The sequence below is a fragment of the Molossus molossus genome, unplaced genomic scaffold, assembly GCF_014108415.1.
Source record: "Molossus molossus isolate mMolMol1 unplaced genomic scaffold, mMolMol1.p scaffold_m16_p_20, whole genome shotgun sequence".
NCBI lineage: Eukaryota > Metazoa > Chordata > Mammalia > Chiroptera > Molossidae > Molossus > Molossus molossus.
Window position 1 is genome coordinate 47,890,906 of NW_023425356.1, and position 19,311 is coordinate 47,910,216.

General features: G+C 56.0%; 1 protein-coding gene across 1 annotated transcript in view; it reads left to right on the forward strand.

Moving 5' to 3' along the window:
• The window catches only part of TNR (tenascin R), a 63,121-nt gene extending 45,034 nt beyond the window's left edge, over window positions 1-18,087 (forward strand). The window contains exons 14-21 of the mRNA XM_036273134.1: window positions 559-702; window positions 1,409-1,539; window positions 2,351-2,483; window positions 11,459-11,610; window positions 12,864-12,960; window positions 15,583-15,744; window positions 17,122-17,285; window positions 17,968-18,087. Coding sequence (XP_036129027.1) covers window positions 559-702; window positions 1,409-1,539; window positions 2,351-2,483; window positions 11,459-11,610; window positions 12,864-12,960; window positions 15,583-15,744; window positions 17,122-17,285; window positions 17,968-18,087 — 1,103 coding nt within the window. The remainder of the gene's footprint in view (window positions 1-558; window positions 703-1,408; window positions 1,540-2,350; window positions 2,484-11,458; window positions 11,611-12,863; window positions 12,961-15,582; window positions 15,745-17,121; window positions 17,286-17,967) is intronic.
• The last annotated feature ends 1,224 nt before the right edge of the window (window positions 18,088-19,311 follow it).

The following is a 19,311-nucleotide window of genomic DNA, read 5'->3' on the forward strand; positions in this document are numbered from 1 at the left end:
CTGGTGACAACAGCCCGTGGCCGCTCGAACCCTGATGGACTCGCATAATTGGCACCAGGAAAAGCAAAGGTTGATCCTGTTTGTTTCATTGATCCGAACGTCTCAATTATTCTTTCCAGTCCTCGCCCGAGTTTTGCATTTCAGCAGGGACGCTGACCAGTGGTTACCTGTCCAGGGGACGGAAGCCGGGACGGAAGCCAGGACTGGCCAGTTTGGAACCTCGTGTCCTCAGTCTAGAGAAAAGAGGACTTGCGGAGGAAGGGGTGAGGAGAAGAGGTCATACGGACCAAGGATTCAGCTTATTCTTTGTAACTCCAGAGGCCTGAGTAGACGTTAACAAAAAAAGACAATGCAGCTTCCAATTAAGGAACATTTTTCTCCGTTAAGATGCAAAAAACACAAGAGGGAATCCTTGCATGGACTAAAATGCTCAATGAAATAACCTCTAAATTATCCCCCCACCCCCACCCAGAAGTCTCCAACATGGAACCCTTGTGAAATGCCCTTGGATTGGGGAAGCCTTTCTTTATTCAACCCCCACTCACGTTCTGATTTCAGTGGCTGGAGAGACCATCCTGGTGGACGGAGGCAGTGAGGAATTCCAGCTCACCGACCTGCTCCCCAGCACCCACTACACCGTCAGCATGTACGCCACCAGCGGGCCGCTCACCAGCGGCACCATCAGCACCAACTTCTCTACGTGTGAGTATGTGGTCAGCCGCCCAGCAGCATCCCCGGAGGCTTCCGTGGATGCTGAAGATGCTCAGTTTCCATGTGAAGGGCTAGCTTGCAGTCTTTCGGTTTTGGCCAGTGCAGCTATGAGCTGTTCTGACTTTAGTCTACTGCTGCCCAGTGCCGGGGAGAGTCAGCTGCAGCTCGGCCAGCAGACACACGTTGCTGTCTGCTCCCGTCCTGCGTCTGGTGGCTGCAGCAGAACCGGGCCAAGGGGGCCCTGGAAACGCATCTGGCTTGATACTAGGGGGAGAGTTGCCGGATATGGCTGTGGCTGGAGAACAGTAGACAAATGTAGATGTGAGAATGTTACAAGTTCGAGTGAGCAACAACAGTAGACAAATGTAGATGTGAGAATGTTACAAGTTCGAGTGAGCGCGCAGGTGTGCAGGTGTAGCAAGGTCATGAACTCAGACAGAGGGTCAGATTAGAAGAGTCACCCCTAGGCCCAGAGGCCTGGGGAGGATGGAGTAGGGGACAGCTGTCAGAATGCTTATGACCCTCAAGGGTTACCTGCAGACTGGGGCTGCCCTTTCTGCTCCTGTCCAAGCTAGAACCGAGGTCAGCACGCGAGCAGCCCAGAGACCACGTAGGTGGGCAAACAGACGCATGTGCCTGGAGTCAGACAGGGAGGAGCAGGAGGGAGGGCACCCCTGGCATTTTCTCCTCTTTGCAGTCCTGGACCCTCCTGCAAACCTGACAGCCAGTGAGGTCACCAGGCAAAGTGCCCTGATCTCCTGGCAGCCCCCCAGGGCCGAGATTGAGAACTACGTCTTGACCTACAAGTCCGCCGAAGGAAGCCACAAGGTGAGAGTCGCCGGTCAAGGGCCAGGGCCGTTCCGGGCAAGCCAGGTGTTCCAGGGTGGCCCCACGGCGTGCCGGGGGGGAAAGAGCCCCAGTCTGCACTTCAGAGATGGGGGTGCTAGTCCTGGCTCTGTACAGAGGCCAAACACAAAAGCTCTCTGAGCCTTGGCACCATCTCTAGACAAGGGGTGTCTGCCCTGCAACTTCGCTCGGTGGTGCTGTGCTCCCAGTGTGATGATGCAAAGCATCCTGGGAACTTCCCGGCCTCTGTAAGCACACTGCACCGAAAGGCGTCTTCCCCAGCGGGGCCGAGCAACCCTGAGCTGGATGCCAGACTCAGCAGCCTTTTATGGCTCCTGATAAGCATTCAGAAGGCTAATGTACACAGCCTACTGCAAAGAGATGACAAATCTCTGTTTCACATTGTCAGTAGAAACAGTTTAACCGGGTTGTCAAACCTCGGTTAGCAGTGGGATGCTTTTTTAAAGCAAGATAATACTGGAAAGCTAAATGTGCAGAACAGATTGAAGCAGATCTAGTCTGTTGCATGTGCAGCAGGGAGTCCTGGGGCCCAGTGCAATCAGAGAAGCACCGGATTCGAGCATCCAGCACCTGCGTTTACCCTGGTGCGCCCCTGGGAGGTAGCAGCTGTCCTCTCTGCTGTCGGTTCAGTGTTCTCCTCACTGTGGAATGGAGGGGACGACAGTGACCACTGCAGTCCCGACCCAGCTGGCCATGGGTTCCGGACTTCCCCACGCTCCTCATTGCGGGTGGGGCCCTCCCCCCATCTCCCTTCCTCCGGCTCCCTCGGCAGGAGCTGATTGTGGATGCAGAGGACACGTGGATCCGGCTGGACGGCCTGTCCGAGAACACGGACTACATGGTGCTCCTGCAAGCGGCCCAGGACACCGAGAGGAGCAGCCTCACCTCCACCGCCTTCACCACAGGTGAGAGACCGAGCACCTCTCTCGGGCCGTCCTCACCGCTGCGGGACCTCGGCTGCTCAGCAGCCTCCGCTGAGACTCGGCCCCGCAGGAAGCCATCAGAGAGCCCCAACCGCCTCTCCCTGCGAAGGGAAATCGTCATTTTCTCCATGCCTGCCTTTCCCCTTCCGATCCCTGCCAGGACGGTTCTTACTCCCAACACATCCAGGGGGCCCGCAGCACAAATCCTTGTCCACCTGGACCAGCAGATGCACCAGGTTCCCGTTCGGATTTTCGGCAGGTGTTTTCCCAGCGGAGTTCTTCCTAACTCTTCCCTCTGCTGCCTGTAATCAGATGTTCTCCTGGTCAAGGAAGCAGTAGTGAACCCGCACTAGTAAATCTACGGCTTTTCTCCACACACAAAGCACTTTTTTTTTTTTGTACGTGCCCCTAGCGGGAACCGAGCCCGGGACTCTCTAGTCCACAGGCCGTCGCTCCAACCGCTGAGCCAAACCGGCCAGGGCGTACACAGAGCACTTTCGTATTCTTACAGTCACAACAAAGTCCTAACCACAAGTGGGGAGGAGGCTTTATCGGCCCCATGTCACAGGCGATGAAACAGAAGCATGGAAATCAAATCATTTCCATGGCTCATAAGTAGCTGGGTCTGAACTTGAACCAAGGTTTCCTCCTAAATCCAGCTGGTCCCCCTCCTCCCTCATTCAAGCATCCGCACATGATACTTGAAAATGTCCCTGAGGGCTAGGAGTGCCCTAATGTGCAGGAGAGGAAATGAACTAGTCTCTAACCTGCGAGGGCTTTGTGACACGTGTGATCTAATGTCACCCCACGACAGCCTATAAGGTATGTTCTGTTATCCCTATTGGCAGGTTAGGGGATTGGGCCGCAGAGAGAGGAGTTAAATCCCCCGGGACCGCAGCTCTTACGTAGGAGAGCTGGGATTCGACCCCGCTGTTCTGGCTCTGGGGTTTGGGCTGATACCAATCCCCTCTGCCACTTCCCCTGGTGCCTCTCGCTCCCGGCTGTACTACGGGACTGCCCAGTCCTGACGCGGAATGCTCCCCCGGCCCCCCACTCCGGGGTGTGGCTGTGCCCCTGTGGGGGACAAGCGTGAGCCTGCCCCCCACCCTCGACACATGTCTGCCTGCCATCTTAGAGCGCCCGGGACAGACACGTGCCCCCGAGTCTGTGTCCCCCCCAGAGAGGAGACGGAAAGGCCTCCAGCCCTACCACGGGCCTCCCCACTCCACGTGTTCTAAATGACAAAGCAGGACCCTGGACCAAATGCACCAAATGTCACCAGGGGCTCTTCGTGATGGTGAGATTGTGAACGAGTTCTCTTTCCCCTTCTTAACACTTTTCAATCTTACCACGTGTCTCCAACGAACACACTGCTCAAAGAAACTTTTGGTTAGAAAACAAAAATTAACCTTGGTTTCACAACCAAGACGTGAATCCAAGGTGCCCTCACCAAGGAGAAATCGGACACCTCGCCTCTCCGATGGGCTGACGTCCGCTGTGCTCCCCTCGCGCCCTTCCACGGTTCTGTCTCAGAACCAGGGTGCTGCCCTCTTCTCGTGCACACCCTTCCCTGCTCCCTGACCGCTGCATTACGGGGCCCTCTGAGCTACCACCCTACGACCCCTGATTGGAATTTTTCACTAAATTAAGAATGTGTTTCCCATAAAAAGGACACAGATGACAGAAACATAAACAGAGCCCCACTTTGCATGTTCGTGAAGTCTGTACAATCACTCCATCCCGAAATGCATGGGTTTCCATGCTCGTTCAGTGTAGTTTGGGCTTTTCACGCCCACCCTGGTAATGCCTCAGCCCCTGGGTGTGAGCACTGGGCAGTGAGTCTGAGCTGCCCCCGTGTGCTCAGCCATGTCGCTCCAGATCCCCCTGGGCTGTGGAAGTCTACCGGCTGTGAAGCTGGCCTGGGGGAGAGGGGGTGCTACAGTGTGGGTCTGGGATCCCCAATCCAGCTGGGGGCTCAGCATGATCCAATAAGCAGAGTTAACAATTCACGGGAATCTGAAGAGGAGGCCAGGGTAGTGACTGTGTTTGGTGGACAGTGGCAGGAGGGCCATCGGGGTGGAATTAGGTGTTTGTTTGTTTATTGTTTTTACAAAACTCCAATTGACCCTGGGCTCCTGGGGCATGAGCAGCACCAACTAAGATAGCAGAACGCTGAGCAGCCCATGTTCTTGAACTGACGGGGCTGCGCAGGTAGAGTTTGGGGTCCCAGAGAAGTACTCGGCACTACCCCAGTGGTACATGGCAAAGATGTGTCCAGACGTGTTGGGAAGCTTTTGCAGAGTTTCGCTGCAAAGCTCACACTTCAGTTCCGTCGCTGGTGGCTGGAGATGTATCCGAGCCAACGAAATGGCCAGTGGGGGGTTGAAAAGTGCAGGGACAGAGCCACACACCTGAGCACGCCTCGCGCAAAGCCTGGCACACGGCAGACCGGATGGAGGCTGAACTGAACAGTTCAATCCCGGCTGCAGCACACAGAAGAGGGGGTGCCGGGGAAACAAAGCTGCAGGGAGCATTCTCCAGGCCCCTCGCAGAGACGCACAGCCATGGGGTACTGCCTGCAGGGGACGGTGCCCCGAGTTCCTCTATTTCAAGCTCTCTCTGCCACCCCAGAGGCAAAGCTCCCTGGATAAGTCACACTAAGCCTGCGCAGTCATCTGAATGTCAATATTGATGCATCCTCACTGCCTTACCATGTCCTCCATCAGGACCCTCACTTATTCTCCACATACTGGGGGGCACATAGCACACCCTGTGGGCTCCTGCTTGGGAAAAGGAGGAGAAAGAGGAGGAAGAGGAGGAGGAGGAGGAGGGAGGAGGAGAAGGAGGGAGGAGAAGAAAAGAAGAAGAAGGAGGGGGAGGAAGGGGGAGGAAGAAAGAGGAGGAAGTAAAAAAAGAAACAATTACAAAGAGCAGAGCATCTTCATTACTGGAAAGATTGGAGTGCTGCCAGCCTGCACCCCGTGAATCACTCCTGCTGAGGACGCCAGAGCGTCCTCTGGGATGGCAAACCAGGGCTGATAGATTCAGAAGCTAATTCAGTCTAGTAACCAGCATCCATTCCATCTTCATCCACAGTCCCTGAGCTTTCCACTTAGCATCACCCTATTCTTAGGACGGGCTGGTCTCACGTGATCATTCTAAACACCTGTCAAGCTTTGCCTTATGGAACAAAAGAACTTAAACTTGGGTCTCTAAGTGGCCTTCGTCCATTGACAAATCCTCATCTTGTCCTGGGAGGGCCAAGAAAAAGGCTCATTTCAAACAGATGCCTACTTAATGGCCTGGAAAAGAGTTGCAGTGTTAAAAAAAAAAAAATGAAATTAAAATGAAAGAGAGAGAGAAAAGATTGGCTCCCACAGAACCACCTTTGGTCGCATCCCTGCCTTATAACATAAGCTCATTTCATCCCAACAATCACGTTAATAGCTTCCTGTCCTCTGGTCCCTGGTGTTTGCTCAAGACTCTGCGGAGAATTTAATAGAAGTGGTGTGGAAGAGAAAAAAAACATGGATACATTATTTATCATTTACTGTCGCCTGAAATTCCACCCAAGGTCTACTTGTCTTTTGGAGACATGAATATAAATGAGAAAACAAATGCTCCCCACAGAGCAACAGAGACCTGGCGAGGGAGTCTTCTGAGAGGCAGATTTCATTGTCTCTTTTAATACGGGGAGACGCAAACAAGGCGCTCGCTGAAGGCTGTCCTCGGGGCGCTGAACACCGTGAAATAGTTCGCCTTGACCTCGAGGTGAGGCGAAGACAATCACTGGCCGAGGTCCCCGAGACGGGTAATGAGAAGTTCTCTTTGTTGTCTTTGCTCCTGCTCCTGTGACCCCACATCCAGGCCGGAACCGTCTCCGGGGCTTTTTAGGGAAACTCCGGGAGTCTAACACAAGCTTCCGTTTGGGAGGTTGTGAAAATTCGTGAAGATTGGCCAACCCTAGGTTCCGGGACAGTAGATGGTGGATCCGCAAATCCGCGTCGTTATCGGTTAACAGCTGTAGTGCTGCTCAGCGTATCCATTTCACCTTGGCTGAGTTTTGGTAGGCGATGATTTTCTAGGAACTGGTCCATTTCGCTGAATGTATTTCGATAGAGTTGTCTGGACTATTCCGTTGGACAGGGATGTGTGGTCCGTCTATAAGGGGAATTTAATCAGACACTAATGCCATCTGCCATGGGGCTTTATATGTCACTATTCACAGAACTTGATCTGGCCCATTTTCAGTCGTGTTGTTCCAAATGTTTTCAGAAAATCTATTTTCATTTCCCTTTTCATAATCATAGGAGGGGAAATAGTGCCCGTATAATATCATACATTTAACAGATATTGATTGAACCTTCACCGCGGGCTAAACACTGTCCTAATTCAAGGGCATGAGGCAGTGGGAACAGACGGAGGAAGGAAATGGGGTGATTTCAAGTGGAGATGAGACTATGAAAAATAAACAGTGACGGACTAGGGACAGATGTGAGGAGCTAACCTCTAGGACGGCTCTTATGATAGAAAGACTTTCCTGATCGTCCCTCCCACTTCCTTCCCCCAAACCCCAGACCCCGGCCTCAGCGAGGGTGGTCAGGAAAGACCTCCCTGAGCTGAGGACATAAACGATGAGAGTGGACCAGACAAAGATGAGCTTTCAGGCCTAGGGAAGAGTCATTACTCCAGCAGAGGGAGCCGTCAGTTTGGTGTGCTCAGAAGCTTAAAAGAAAGAGAAGGGAGTACTAAGTGGAGGCAGAGGATGGAGGCCTTTGTGGGTGCGGTAAGGCTTGGGGTTTTGTTGTCATTGCAAGAAGCCATTTCAGTTGCAGTGGAGAAGCCATTGGAGGGTTGTTGGCGAGAGAGAGAGATCACTCTGGTTAAAATAGGGATGCAAGTAGGGTCAGAGGGGCAAGAAGAGACCAGGTCAGTGGCATTACCATGGCCCAACCCTCTCCTTGCCACTTCGAATCAAGAGACACAGAGAGGCCAGGCTGCCAGCTGCCAGTCTGTGATCAACTGATCTGCCATGGAGTTGGGTCTCCTGGTGTTGGTGAGTCCAAGGAACAGTAGGGCAAATTATGTCAGAACGGTTCTCTACGGTTAGGGTGCCTGTCGGTGATCTTCCAAGGGAAGACGAGGATGCGTGATGGGTAGAAGGCAGGTGGTCTGCAAAGCTCGAGGAACTTCTCAGCAACTGTGCTTACGAGGAAGACACCCACGCTGTCGAGACTCAGCTGATTCTTTGTTCCCATCACCTCCTCAAAGTCTGTTGCCAATTCTCCTCTTGGGTTCCCACCACGACTCCCTCCTAAACGAGTCTCCCCTCCAGTCTCACCCCCGCTGATTCTTCCTCCACACCCCCATGAGAACAAGCTTTCTACAACCTTGAGCTCAAAGTCCATCCCTGGACTCTGCAGCCCGCCTCCCCAGGTCTCGCCCTCATCCCTCCAACCCCGCCCTTGCTGTCTCCTGGCTAACCCTGCCGTTTCCCAGACGAGGCCACGCCTTCCCAGCGGCCTGGAACACCCTTCCCCACTGATCTGCGGCTTGCCTCTATGTCAGTTCCTAAAATAAGAAGCCCTTTCTGATTGGCTCCTGCCCACCCCTGCCCGCCCCAGGCCCACCGCTCACCCTGCTCCAGCCCCGGGCTCCACGGCGTGCTCACTTGCGTGTTGCGATGGCTGTCTGGGTTTGTCTCTCTTCCAGGGCACATAGAATTTGGGGTTACATTTGTCTGTTTCTCCTACCAGAGTCTGAGCAACCTGATAGATAGGACTCTGTATTTTTCTCTTTTACGTTTCCATCTCTTGTTTAGCCCAGTCCTTAGAACCCAACAGACACTTCCTATATGTTTGTTGAACTCATACAAAAAAGAATAAACAGGTCAACAAATTAGAAGCTGCTGTCAAGGTGGCTCAGGTGTAGGTCTGACAGCCCATGTGGGCCGAACAGGTCCCGTTGCCCTCCCCACAAACCCGCCAACCACAAACCCGCTTCTGGGGAAAACCAAGCTACGTTCTGGTGGCCAGGGGTGGCCCCCCGTCTTCTGTGGAGCGGCACCTTGCCCTGCCGGGTCTGTTCGCAGAGAGACGCTGACATCTCCATTCTGGTCCTGAGGCCAAGGCCATGAGGGTGGACAGTGGACAGACACGCTCCAGAGCCACTGATTCAGACCACTTTAGAGCCTGCATCCAAGAGCCCAGCACAGGAAGGGACCGGGCAGGGACGGAAGAGGTCTCTTCCTTGAATCCCAGCCCCTGGGAGTGGTCCCATGGCACTGTGCAGCCCGGAGCTCACCCCGCTCCGCTCAGATGCCCAGCACAAACCAATTTCTGAGCGATTCTTCCGGTAAGTGCCCCAGTCCTATTGATCTCACAATTACATCTAGAAACACTTAACCATCAGACACTTCAGTGTCCCGGTCACTTGGCATTGCTTTCCTCTTAACTTGGTCATAAACACAGCCTGTGCTTAAAAGACACACTAAGTCTCTCTGTCGTCCCTGCCCCAGCTTTTGCACGGAAGGGAAGACAGCCTCCCAAGGTTGCTCTGGGTCCTAAAATCTCTGCCTTGAGAAAAATCCCTGGGATGATCTATGTCAGGGTTAAAGGTGCGTTTCTGATGATAGTAGATGGTGTGACATCCAGAGGGCCAGGGATGCTGGGAATCTGCCCTGATAATTCCCTAAAAATGTCCTAACCACAGCAAACATGCAGTGAACACAGCAGAATGGAAGTCGGTGAGGTCTCTGTGATCAGCGAAGCCAAAGTCCAGAAACCCTTCTTTTATATGAGTCTTTCCAGTATTTAAAACCTTCTCTTCTCCAGGGTGAGCCATCTCCATTTATTCTATTTGTTTGGGTTAGGTCTAATGAAAGCAACTACCATGTTTGAGCCTTTGGAAAGTATCTATAACAGAACTATGAAGGAATCTGCATAAGCAATGCAAGGTAGCTTGTCGGAGATCGTGCATTTACTTGTTCCGAAGTGGGGTTTAGTTTGGTACGTCTATCTGCAGGAGGCTGTCGTTTCGAGGTTTGGGAGAAGGTGAATGGGGACATACACGTTGGATATCGGGGAGAAACGCGGGGTTCAGGCTCCTGTACGGAGCTGAGTTGGTTCGGGGGGAAGGACGGTCAGTGCACAAGGTGAGAGGGAGCTGAAGACCACGAACATCCTGTGCAGCTCTTTCCAAATGAAACCTCCAGGCTGTGAGAGGGCGGGTTGCTCTAGAGCCCAGGCGGAGAATGGCCTGGAAGCCAGGAACCAACCGCAGTGTTCCCGAAGCAACGGGGGGCGGGGAGGAGCTCACAGCAGCTGTCCCCGAAATGCGACTGTGACCTCTAGGCCCAGGTGGGACGGCGTGCACCAGTGAGCCTAGGACATGCTGGCGATAGAAGTTAATAGCATTTCTGCAGCTGTTCAGGAAATCGGTTTTCAGTTCTGGGGTAACGGTATTTCATGTGAACATAGGACCTCTTTTTAGGTCGCTTTAGCCTTTGGGCTTTGTGTGCTCACAAGACAGATACGGACATTGATCCCCCTTTGCCGCACGGATGGACGCAGATCCGTGAACTGCAGCGTGTCCTGTCCCCTGCTCCAGCCGAGCGCACAGACACTCGCGTTCACGTGGCCGGAGGAAGTCGTGCGATCCCTCTGAGTGCAGCGTTCGATGCGTAACACACTTTGTAGAGCACACGTCCTGTAGAACTACGCTGTGGCCGTGTCCAAAGCAGGCCGTGCCTTGGTTCCAACCCGCGTCAGTGGGAGCCAGCCTGGACCTGGGTGTCCGGAGCTGAAGGGCAGCCCTGTGCTGGGGCACCTCACTCATCTGCAGAGGGGCCTCAAGTAAAGTCTATGGGACCCCTTCCCCACGCAGGATACTTCACGGATGATCCGTGACAGGTGCCTTAGACGACCTGGGCCTTCAACGAGGCTGTTATGTATCCTTCCTTGTGTGGCATTAGCTGTACCTCGCTCTGACCCACCAGCAGGCTTTCCAAGTGGCCCACTGTGGCACCCTGCAGTGCACAGGTACAGCCACTAGGGGGCACTGTAGCAATGGCCCGTGAGGTCCACACCATGCTGGTTTTTGGCCCCCAGTCGCTGCTGCTCACCCAGGAACTGGGCCTTTCACTTGCTCGATCAGCTCCTGCAGGCCAGAGCGCCCCTCTGCTGGGATCTCTGCTCCTCCCTTGCCTGCTAAGCTCTGAAATGTGCCCTGAAGCTCAGCTCTTCAAGACACGTGATTTAAGCTTCTTTCAGCTAATTAGATATTGTTCTACAAATTGGGCTGTTCTCTCTGAAAGATGAGCCGCCACGCATCCCCCTGCCCCCTCTTTAAACTCACACTGAACTGTAAGACGTGGCCGTTGGGTTTCGTCCAATCAGGAGATGCGCAAGGACGAGCCTAGGTCTCCTTGCTGATGCTGAGCTGGTCTGGGCAGGCCTTCCGGCTGCTGGGAAGGTACGGACGGCTTTGCTCAGCTGCCTCTCGTCCTGGTGAAGGTGGGCCCTCCCGTGCTGCACTGTGGCCTGTGGGTCTCAACTCATTGCCTGAGTGACCAGTCACCAGCTGCATGAACCCATCTTCGCCTTTTGGGGGAGGGGTACTTTTATGATCCCCATTTCACTGATGAGAAAGCTGATGCTTGGGAAGAAAGGTCATTTGCCTACGCTGAACAACAGGTAAGTGAAGGAGGCAGGCTGTGAACCCAGCCCGTTTGTCCCCAGATCCCATAAGACCGTATGTTGTCCGATTACTGCAACATCTGCTGGACGGGAGGGATGCAGGCTGAGGCCGGGTTCCCCCACACTGGGTGAGATCCAGAGCAGATGTCTCACCGCTCCTGACGAAGGACCACAGGCCCTCTAAACCCTTCTCCAATTCAAGGGGCCCATGCACAGCGGGAGAAAGGATACTTGCTGGAAATCGCCTCTTTTCCTATGCAGGGGGCCGGGTATTCCCTCATCCTCAAGACTGTGCCCAGCATTTGATGAATGGTGACACTCTGAGTGGGGTTTACACCATCTTCCTCCGTGGAGAGGTCGGCCAGAAGCTGCAGGTGTACTGCGACATGACCACAGACGGGGGTGGCTGGATCGTAAGTACGCGCGCTGTTCTCCGGGCATGTGGACGTCCGGTGTCCAGCCCACCTGGCGCAGCGCCTGCGGACCCAGCTTCGCACCCTCTGCCCGTCCCTCGTCTGCCCCACGTGTGCCTCTCGGGGGCTCTTTGTTGTCCTCGGAGCCCTTTCTCAGCAGCCTGTCATAGCTTTGGCGGGGCAGAGAGAGGACAGCTCGCTGAGGCTGCAGTGGCCGGCCAGGGAGGGCGATGCTTCTGCAGGGACAGCTCACCTGGGGGTGCCAGGACAGGGACCAGAGGCTCAGAGAGGGCGGGCCCCAGCCTACTGGGAACTGCAGCTATAATAAAGGGACAGAGGGGTGAGCCTCTGTGGGGAGCCCATCAGGATCTTTCTATAGGACGACTGCATTTGAGGGAGCAGAGGGGGACAGAGCACGGACAGCCACCTCTAGTTACAAAGGCCGCCCATGTCCCCATCTTTCCTTGGCCCCCCTGGTTTGTCCCCAGAGCTGCCACAGCCTTCAGGGAACACCAATGACCAAGAACACAGAGACACCATTTCCTGCGACGACCCTCCTTTGTGTCTGATCGTTCAGGACAGAGAGAAGGGAAGGGTGGCCCCACAGATGCCCCCGCCCATCAGGACAGCCCCCCCTCCCTGGTGCAGTCGGGAGGGTCCCCGCAGCCCGGCCCCAAAGCAGCTGGCATTAGCTGGGCAGTTGCGGATGGAAACAAGTATTTAAATGAGTGAAATGGTGGCCATGCTCATAACCGCCACTCTTGGGAGACATTTCCTATTTTGTTTCTGACACATTTGTGCCTCCTTCGTAATGCATAATTGGAAATTGAAGCCGAGGCTGATGTATTGGAGGTTAGATGAAATGAGCACTTAACCAGCTCGGAAAGTGAATGATAAGCAATTGCTCTGCCTGCGACGGGACGATGACAGTTACAAGCTGATCTGAAGCTGGCCCTGCTCGTGTGGTGAGACGTGCCGCCTGCCGCAAAGGGGTGGCGCTGAGAGCCAGGCCGATCCCCCCGAACCCTTCCTCTGTGGCAGGGGTGCACATTCGTGCAGCAGCACACCCGGGGGGGCCTCTGCACTTCGAGGAGGACTACCTACGAAAACGGGCGTGCAAACTCCACGCTCTGCACCGCGGCGTCCTTGTCCAAGAACCTCGTCATTGCAGACAGCAAACTCAGTGGCCGCAGTTCTGCTCACGAGAGACCCTCTCCGGGGCGCCCCGTGACTTTGCTCCCCTCTCTTCACAGGTGTTCCAGAGGCGGCAGGACGGCCAAACTGACTTTTTCCGGAAATGGGCCGAGTACCGTGTGGGCTTCGGGAACCTGGAGGATGAGTTCTGGCTGGGTAATGCCTCCGTGATGCTGTCCCTGGGAGACCCGCTCTGCTCCCGGTCCAGCTCACGCCCATCTGTGTCCGTCTGGGGTCACCAGCGCCCCCGCGTCTATTGAGACGTTGACAGCTTATGAATTGCTTTCAGTACCGCCGGCTCTGTTTGGCCGCGCTATTGATCTGTTCTTATCTTACGGCGTGTTTTCCTCTTTGCTCTGTCTCTTCCCATCCCCATTAATAGTCTCTCGTGCTGATTGGTCTTGACATGGGGCGACTACAAAGCGCGGCTCAGTCTGGGGGGCGAGGGGGCTTGAGGAGCACCCAGGCGGCTGGTCATCTCTCTCAGGCAGGCACCGGCCGGCGGCCTGCGGGGTGGGGGGCACGAGGTGGTCGCTCTGCCCCAGCTCTCCGGGGAAAGTCATCACCGGACTTGGCGGGGGAGGAGGAGAGTGAGAGCGGCGTTAGAGGTGACGGTCAATTTCCTAGAGGTCTCACGGGGCAGGGGTGTAGCCTGAGAACCGAACAGGTGTGAGGAGGTGAGCACACACCCGACCCAGCAGACACCTTTAGGACCTGCCTCTCCCCTTGGTTGGGTTTTCAGTGGTTTGTACAGGGAGGCGGGGAAGGGACGATAAGCATGTCCCGAATCCGCAGCCTCCTCCCCACTTCCCTGTCACTGTCTCATCCGTGCCTCCGCGTCTTCCTCCCCTCAACTGGCCTCCAGCCTCCTGGGCCACTCACTGCCCACACGGCCACAAGGATGATCTTCCTCAGGGGCGAGCCCGTTTGTAAGACTTCTCAAGGACTCCTCGTCACCAGGAGAGGGCCAAACCTTGGCTCCGAGATGGGGCCGCTCTCACCTGCCGGGGAGGGTGCTCCCCACCACCGAGGCTCTCTCCTCCCCACAGGCCCCCAGCCCAACACCAACTCCAGCCCTTCGCAGTGACTGATGTTTCCTCTGCCAGGAACACTCTCCCAGCCACCTGTCCCCTCCCCTGGACACCTTGGCGTCCACCTATGTATATGCGAAGCCCCAGAGAGCCCATCCTACCCGTCTGTGTCACCCTTGGCCTGGGGGAGAATTGACCGCTCCCTTGTTTGTGGCCAGCTTCCTGTGTCCCAAATCAGGGTCCATTTCCCTGTCTCTCTCTCTCTCTCTTTTTTAAAAATACATTTTTATTGATTTTTTTTAGGGAGAGAGAGAGATAGAAACATCAATGTGAGAGAAACATGGACTGGCTGCCTCCTGCACGCCCCCTACTGGGGATCGAGCCCACACCCTGGGCAGGTGCCCTGACTGGGAATCAACCCAGGACCTCTCAGTCCATGGGACGATGCTCAGTCCACTGAGCCGCACCGGCCGGGCTTCTCTTTCATCTATTAAGGAAACGATAGAATTTGGAAATACCTCTCTCCTTTTATGTTCAAGGTTATTTAGTCCTTAGGCCCCAAATATTTGCCCTATCATCAGAGATGCCATCCCACGCTGGGAAACACCTTACTGATCTGCGAGCCACCGAGGAGGAGGCCACAGATATTCGGAGAAGGACCAGTTCAGCCTCCCGGGGGCATCGAGGGATGCGTGCGTTGCAGGAGGGAAGGGAGCCAGCAGAGAGGGGCGACGGGTGTTCTGATGCGGGCAAACCGACAGGGAAGAAGCCGGCCAAGCCGTCGGGGAAAGAAGGAAAGGTGGTTAGGTGTAGCGTCCAGTCGGGGAGAGAAGTCTGGACTTGCGGACGTGGGTCACAGGGAGCCAGTGAGGGTCCTGAACAGAGGCCTGGGCCTATGTTGTTTGGCAGCAATACTCAGGTTGGGGTAACACTGTGACCCCCGGCTCATGTCCTAAGTCGGGTTCCCTAGCAGCAGAGCCTGAGACAAGGATTCTTTTTCAAGGGGTACATCTGGCGGTGCTCTCAGGAGAAGGGGAGCAGGGGAGCGAGATGAAGTGTCACCATGTGGTCTTGGTTGGGGAGCAGCTTCGGTCAGATCCTCAGGGAAGCTCTGAGCATGAACTGTTCCTCAGAGTTGGGGACCAGGGGGCTGGGCTTTTGTACCCCACACACCAGGCACTGATGGAGGTCCGCCCAGGGTCCAGGGCCCAGAGGGTAGCTTCCAGGGTGAAGTGCCTCCCGTCTGGTCGGGGCGATTGTCCAAGGAGGCAGCTATGAGTTTCGTGGCGGCTGAGAGAGACGGGCACAATGAGTTAGACAGACCCCTTCGCAGGCGACTAGGGGGTGGTGGGATGTCCCATATCCTGGACCCCGGGGTCCGCCCTGAACTCTCTGATCACTGGGTCTACCGCCTGCTTGCGTCCCTCACGCCCAAGGAGTCATGCCCATGGGAGGGCTCCTGTCATTTCACCCCACACCCTGGGACGGGCTGGGGACGCCGAGGCTCAGGCTGTCCGTCACTGGGGCAAGACCCGACGTCAGGCCCCAGAGGACCTGGCTGACCTTCGCAGGAGGACATGCGGAGCCGGGCGGTCTGTCTGACCAGGGTCTGGGAAGGGCTGAGGGTCAAAGCTCTCCGCTAGCCCGCCTCTCCCCCGGAACCTCTGTTTGGAGGCCACAGTCCCATTTTCCTGCCACTTCCGAACCGCCAGAGCCAGGCTGCCGCACCGTCTGCCCCTCTCCACAGGGCTGGACAACATCCACAGGATCTCGGCCCAGGGCCGCTACGAGCTGCGCGTGGACATGCGGGACGGCCAGGAGGCCGCCTTCGCCTACTACGACAAGTTCTCCGTGGAGGACAGCAGGAGCCTGTACAAACTCCGCATAGGAGGCTACAACGGCACGGCAGGTACCCCGCCCCGGCGCAGACCCCCAGGCCCACGGACGTGCGGCCGGGCCAGGGCCCCCTGCCAGGCCTGAGCTGCCCCGGAATCCCCTGCCCGCCATGGGCAGGGCACAGGGCTGCGATTCACCGGCTCTGGTCCACGCTGTCCCTGACCACGTGGGTGACCTGAAATCAATTTCCCAGGACTTCAGTTTCCTCACCTGGGAAATTGTAACAGTGCCCCCTGCCCTGCTTCACAGAGTGGGGGGGTGGGGGGGTGGGATGCAATTAAGTGCAATTGCTTTTCATGTTTAAAAACCAAAATTCAATGCAAGGACCAAGGATTATTCTTCCTGTCTCGATTAATCAATATGGACTCTTGTCCAGAGAGGGCGGAATCATGCGTTTCCTGGGTAGAGATCTCCCCTACAGTGACATCTAGGAAAACCACCTTTGAACTAATTAAAATAAATCAGATCCCCAATATCCTGGGATGTACCCCCATCCGAAGTCATCATCACACCTCACCAAGGAGCAAAAAACAGCCCTTAAATGTTTCCCACATTTCTGCCCATTCTTCCGTGAGGACCACATCCGTGGCCACGTCTGTGTTTTTTATAGGTTTCTGTGACATTTCTACTAAGTAGAACAACCGACCCTGGAAGCTCCGTTGTGTTTCTGGTTTTATCAGAACATAACCCTGAGTCGGCTGCGTCACCTCGGCCCATTATTTCCTGGGTTCTGTTCCAGGACGTGGCAGAAGACCGGTTCTGCCGAATATTCTGTTGTGTTGTTTGGTACCTGGACTCATTGGTCCTTTCACTCACTCCCACCCCAGGGCTAAATGCTAGTGCACAATCTTAGCCACATGTTGACACCCCTGGGCACAGAGAAGACCATGCCGGTGCTGCCTTCCGGTCTCTGCCGGCCCTCGCTGCAGAGAGAAGCCGGGCTTTCTTTTGGGGGTCTTCATGTTTCAGACCGTTCCCAAGGGCCCAACAAGAGGTCCCGTTTACCACGCTTTGGGCATAAAGTCTCCATTGAAATGGACTGTATTAAACAAAGTATCAGACTAACCCATTTCCAAGGTAACCGGGTGGCTCAGACAGAAGAAGTCGTGAATGTCTGTGTCCCGGTGCTAGCCTGGAGGAAACTAGGGTGAGGGGAGCCAAGTGGACAGAGTTCTGAGCAGAAAGTCGGGGACCAGGAGCTGAGCGGGAGAGAGCAGGGGGAATCCATCGGCCGAGCCCCGCGGGAGGTGCAGGGGTTCAGCACAGCCAGGCTGACCGACAGGTGGCAGTCGGAGGTCCGCGTGGAGGCCAGGCTGGTTGGGAGTGGGTCACGCGTTTAGAACATCCTGACGAAAGAGGCCACAGCCTCACGAATGTTTCTTTTTCCCAGGGGACTCCCTCAGCTATCATCAGGGACGCCCTTTCTCCACCAAGGACAGAGACAACGACATCGCGGTCACCAACTGCGCCCTGTCGTACAAGGGGGCGTGGTGGTATAAGAACTGCCACCGGACCAACCTCAACGGGAAGTACGGAGAGTCCAGGCACAGTCAGGTGGGCGGCTCTGCCCCGTCTGCCAGGCCCAGAGCTGTGCCAACCGCGGCCCCTTCGCTTTATGTTTTAACTGCACCGGGGAGTCTCACATCCCCTTTAAGATGAAATGCTCAGGGTCTCAAGAAAGGGGTATCACGAAGAGGAGGTCGTGCAGACACTGGGGTGAGGGCAGGACAGAGCAGAGGGAGAGGAGAGGAGGAAGCACCCCTAAGAAGTGTTCTAGGAAGGGGGAGACGAGAAATCCTGGTGTAAACCAGACTGTCTGCCCCCACGAGAGGCCACAGGTCCATGGGATGGGCGGGGTGATGGCTGAGCAGCTGGACCCACTGGAGCTGGCCCAGCATGAGCACTGCGAGCCAGCAGCCAGGGTCACCCTCAGTCCTGGGCAAACCAACGTGGTTGGACCCTGATGGTGGGAACCAGCAGCCCTCCCAGCAAGAAAGAGACACACACACAGTCACTGTCTCCAAACTGCTCCTGTGCTGTTGGGGTTTTGAAATTGAGCTCTAGCGACTGGTGCACACAAACCCTGAGGCCCAACACCGAGAGCTGGCAACCGGGAGCGACCAGGCTGTCCCCACAGGGGCCCAGGCGGCAGGAGAGAGCTGGGAGGAGGCCCGGACCCCATCGGAACGCGGCCGCCTCTCGAGTGGTCTGACACGCTCGTCTTTCTCCTTCCCAGGGGATCAACTGGTACCACTGGAAAGGCCACGAGTTCTCCATCCCCTTCGTGGAGATGAAGATGCGGCCCTACAACCACCGGCCCGCGGCGGGGCGGAAACGGCGGGCCGCGCCCTTCTGAGCGGTGGGGGCCGCCCGCCAACTGACCTTTTCTGTCATTTGTTTGTATTTTATAACACGCGGCAAGGGGTGGGGGTCATAGTACTGTGCTTCGCAACGTATCACGAGTGTCGGAAGGAAGCAGGTGTCGCGGGGACCAGCGGAGAATTCGCTGCTCGTGGTTTCTGCAGCCCTCGGGCCTGATCATTCTCTCTCCCTCCCTCCAGCCACCCTTAACCAGCTCCTCTTTCCCCACCCAGGAGGGACAGGCAGAGGTTTTCTTCAAGGGCCAAGTCAAAGGCGAGTCGTGGAGTCGGGTCCTTGCGTGACAGGCACGTGCCTCGTCTCCTGCCCTTTCCTGTGAGTCGTCCTTCCGCCCCCGGCACGTGTCTCTGGTCACCGCCTCCAGTGGCCAGGTCCTCACGCCAGCCCACGGAAGAAGCCTCCGCAAGAGAGTTCTGTGGACAACTCCCCTCAAGAGGGAGCAGACTGACCTCGCCCCATCCGCCGACCCAAGTCCTTTCACGGGCCAAAGATTGTCATCTTCTGACCCTTCCGGCTGAGTGTCCTCTGTTACCCCTCAAGAGCAGTGGCCTTCCTCTCAGCTCCTGTTGATCCTGTGCCTGCCTCCGTCCTGCCCTGGGACCCCCACGGCCCCCCAAGCCCCACCCCTGCTTGGATTCAGTTCCCACGGCGTCTACGGCTGCCCAAGCCTGGCCTGGCGCTGCACAGTGGCTGGTCCCTGTGGGTCATCAGTCACTGCCCCCACATGGTTGTGGTTCTTAGCACTTTGGGGCGCAGCCTTGAGGAAGGACAGAGGGAGAATTCAGGGCGCCTGTCATTGAGAGTCGAGGTCCCACGTTGACACGGGTCTCACCCAGCTCCTTGTCTTGACCCTGGTCCTATGTGCCACGCGTACTTTTTTCTGAGTCGCAAACTGATTTCTCCCGTTGGCCACGCTCTCCTTCACGTGGGAGGCCTCGTAAGAGTCCATTGAGAAGTGATGTGACCGGCCAGCCTTCTCCTTGCTGATAATCCCTGGGAAGGGGTGGAAAGTGGGGGTTGGGTTCCTGTTTTTGTTTCTCTTGGTTGGTCCCCCGGGAACCAGGAATGACCTCCGTACCGAGGCGAGCAGAGGTTTCTCCATCTTCTGTCATCGCCTCTGAGGGGGTTGGAAAAGCACGGAGGAGATGACAGGTGGAAATCCACAGGTGACAGGAGAGGGCCGCGGGCCCACGGCCCCGTG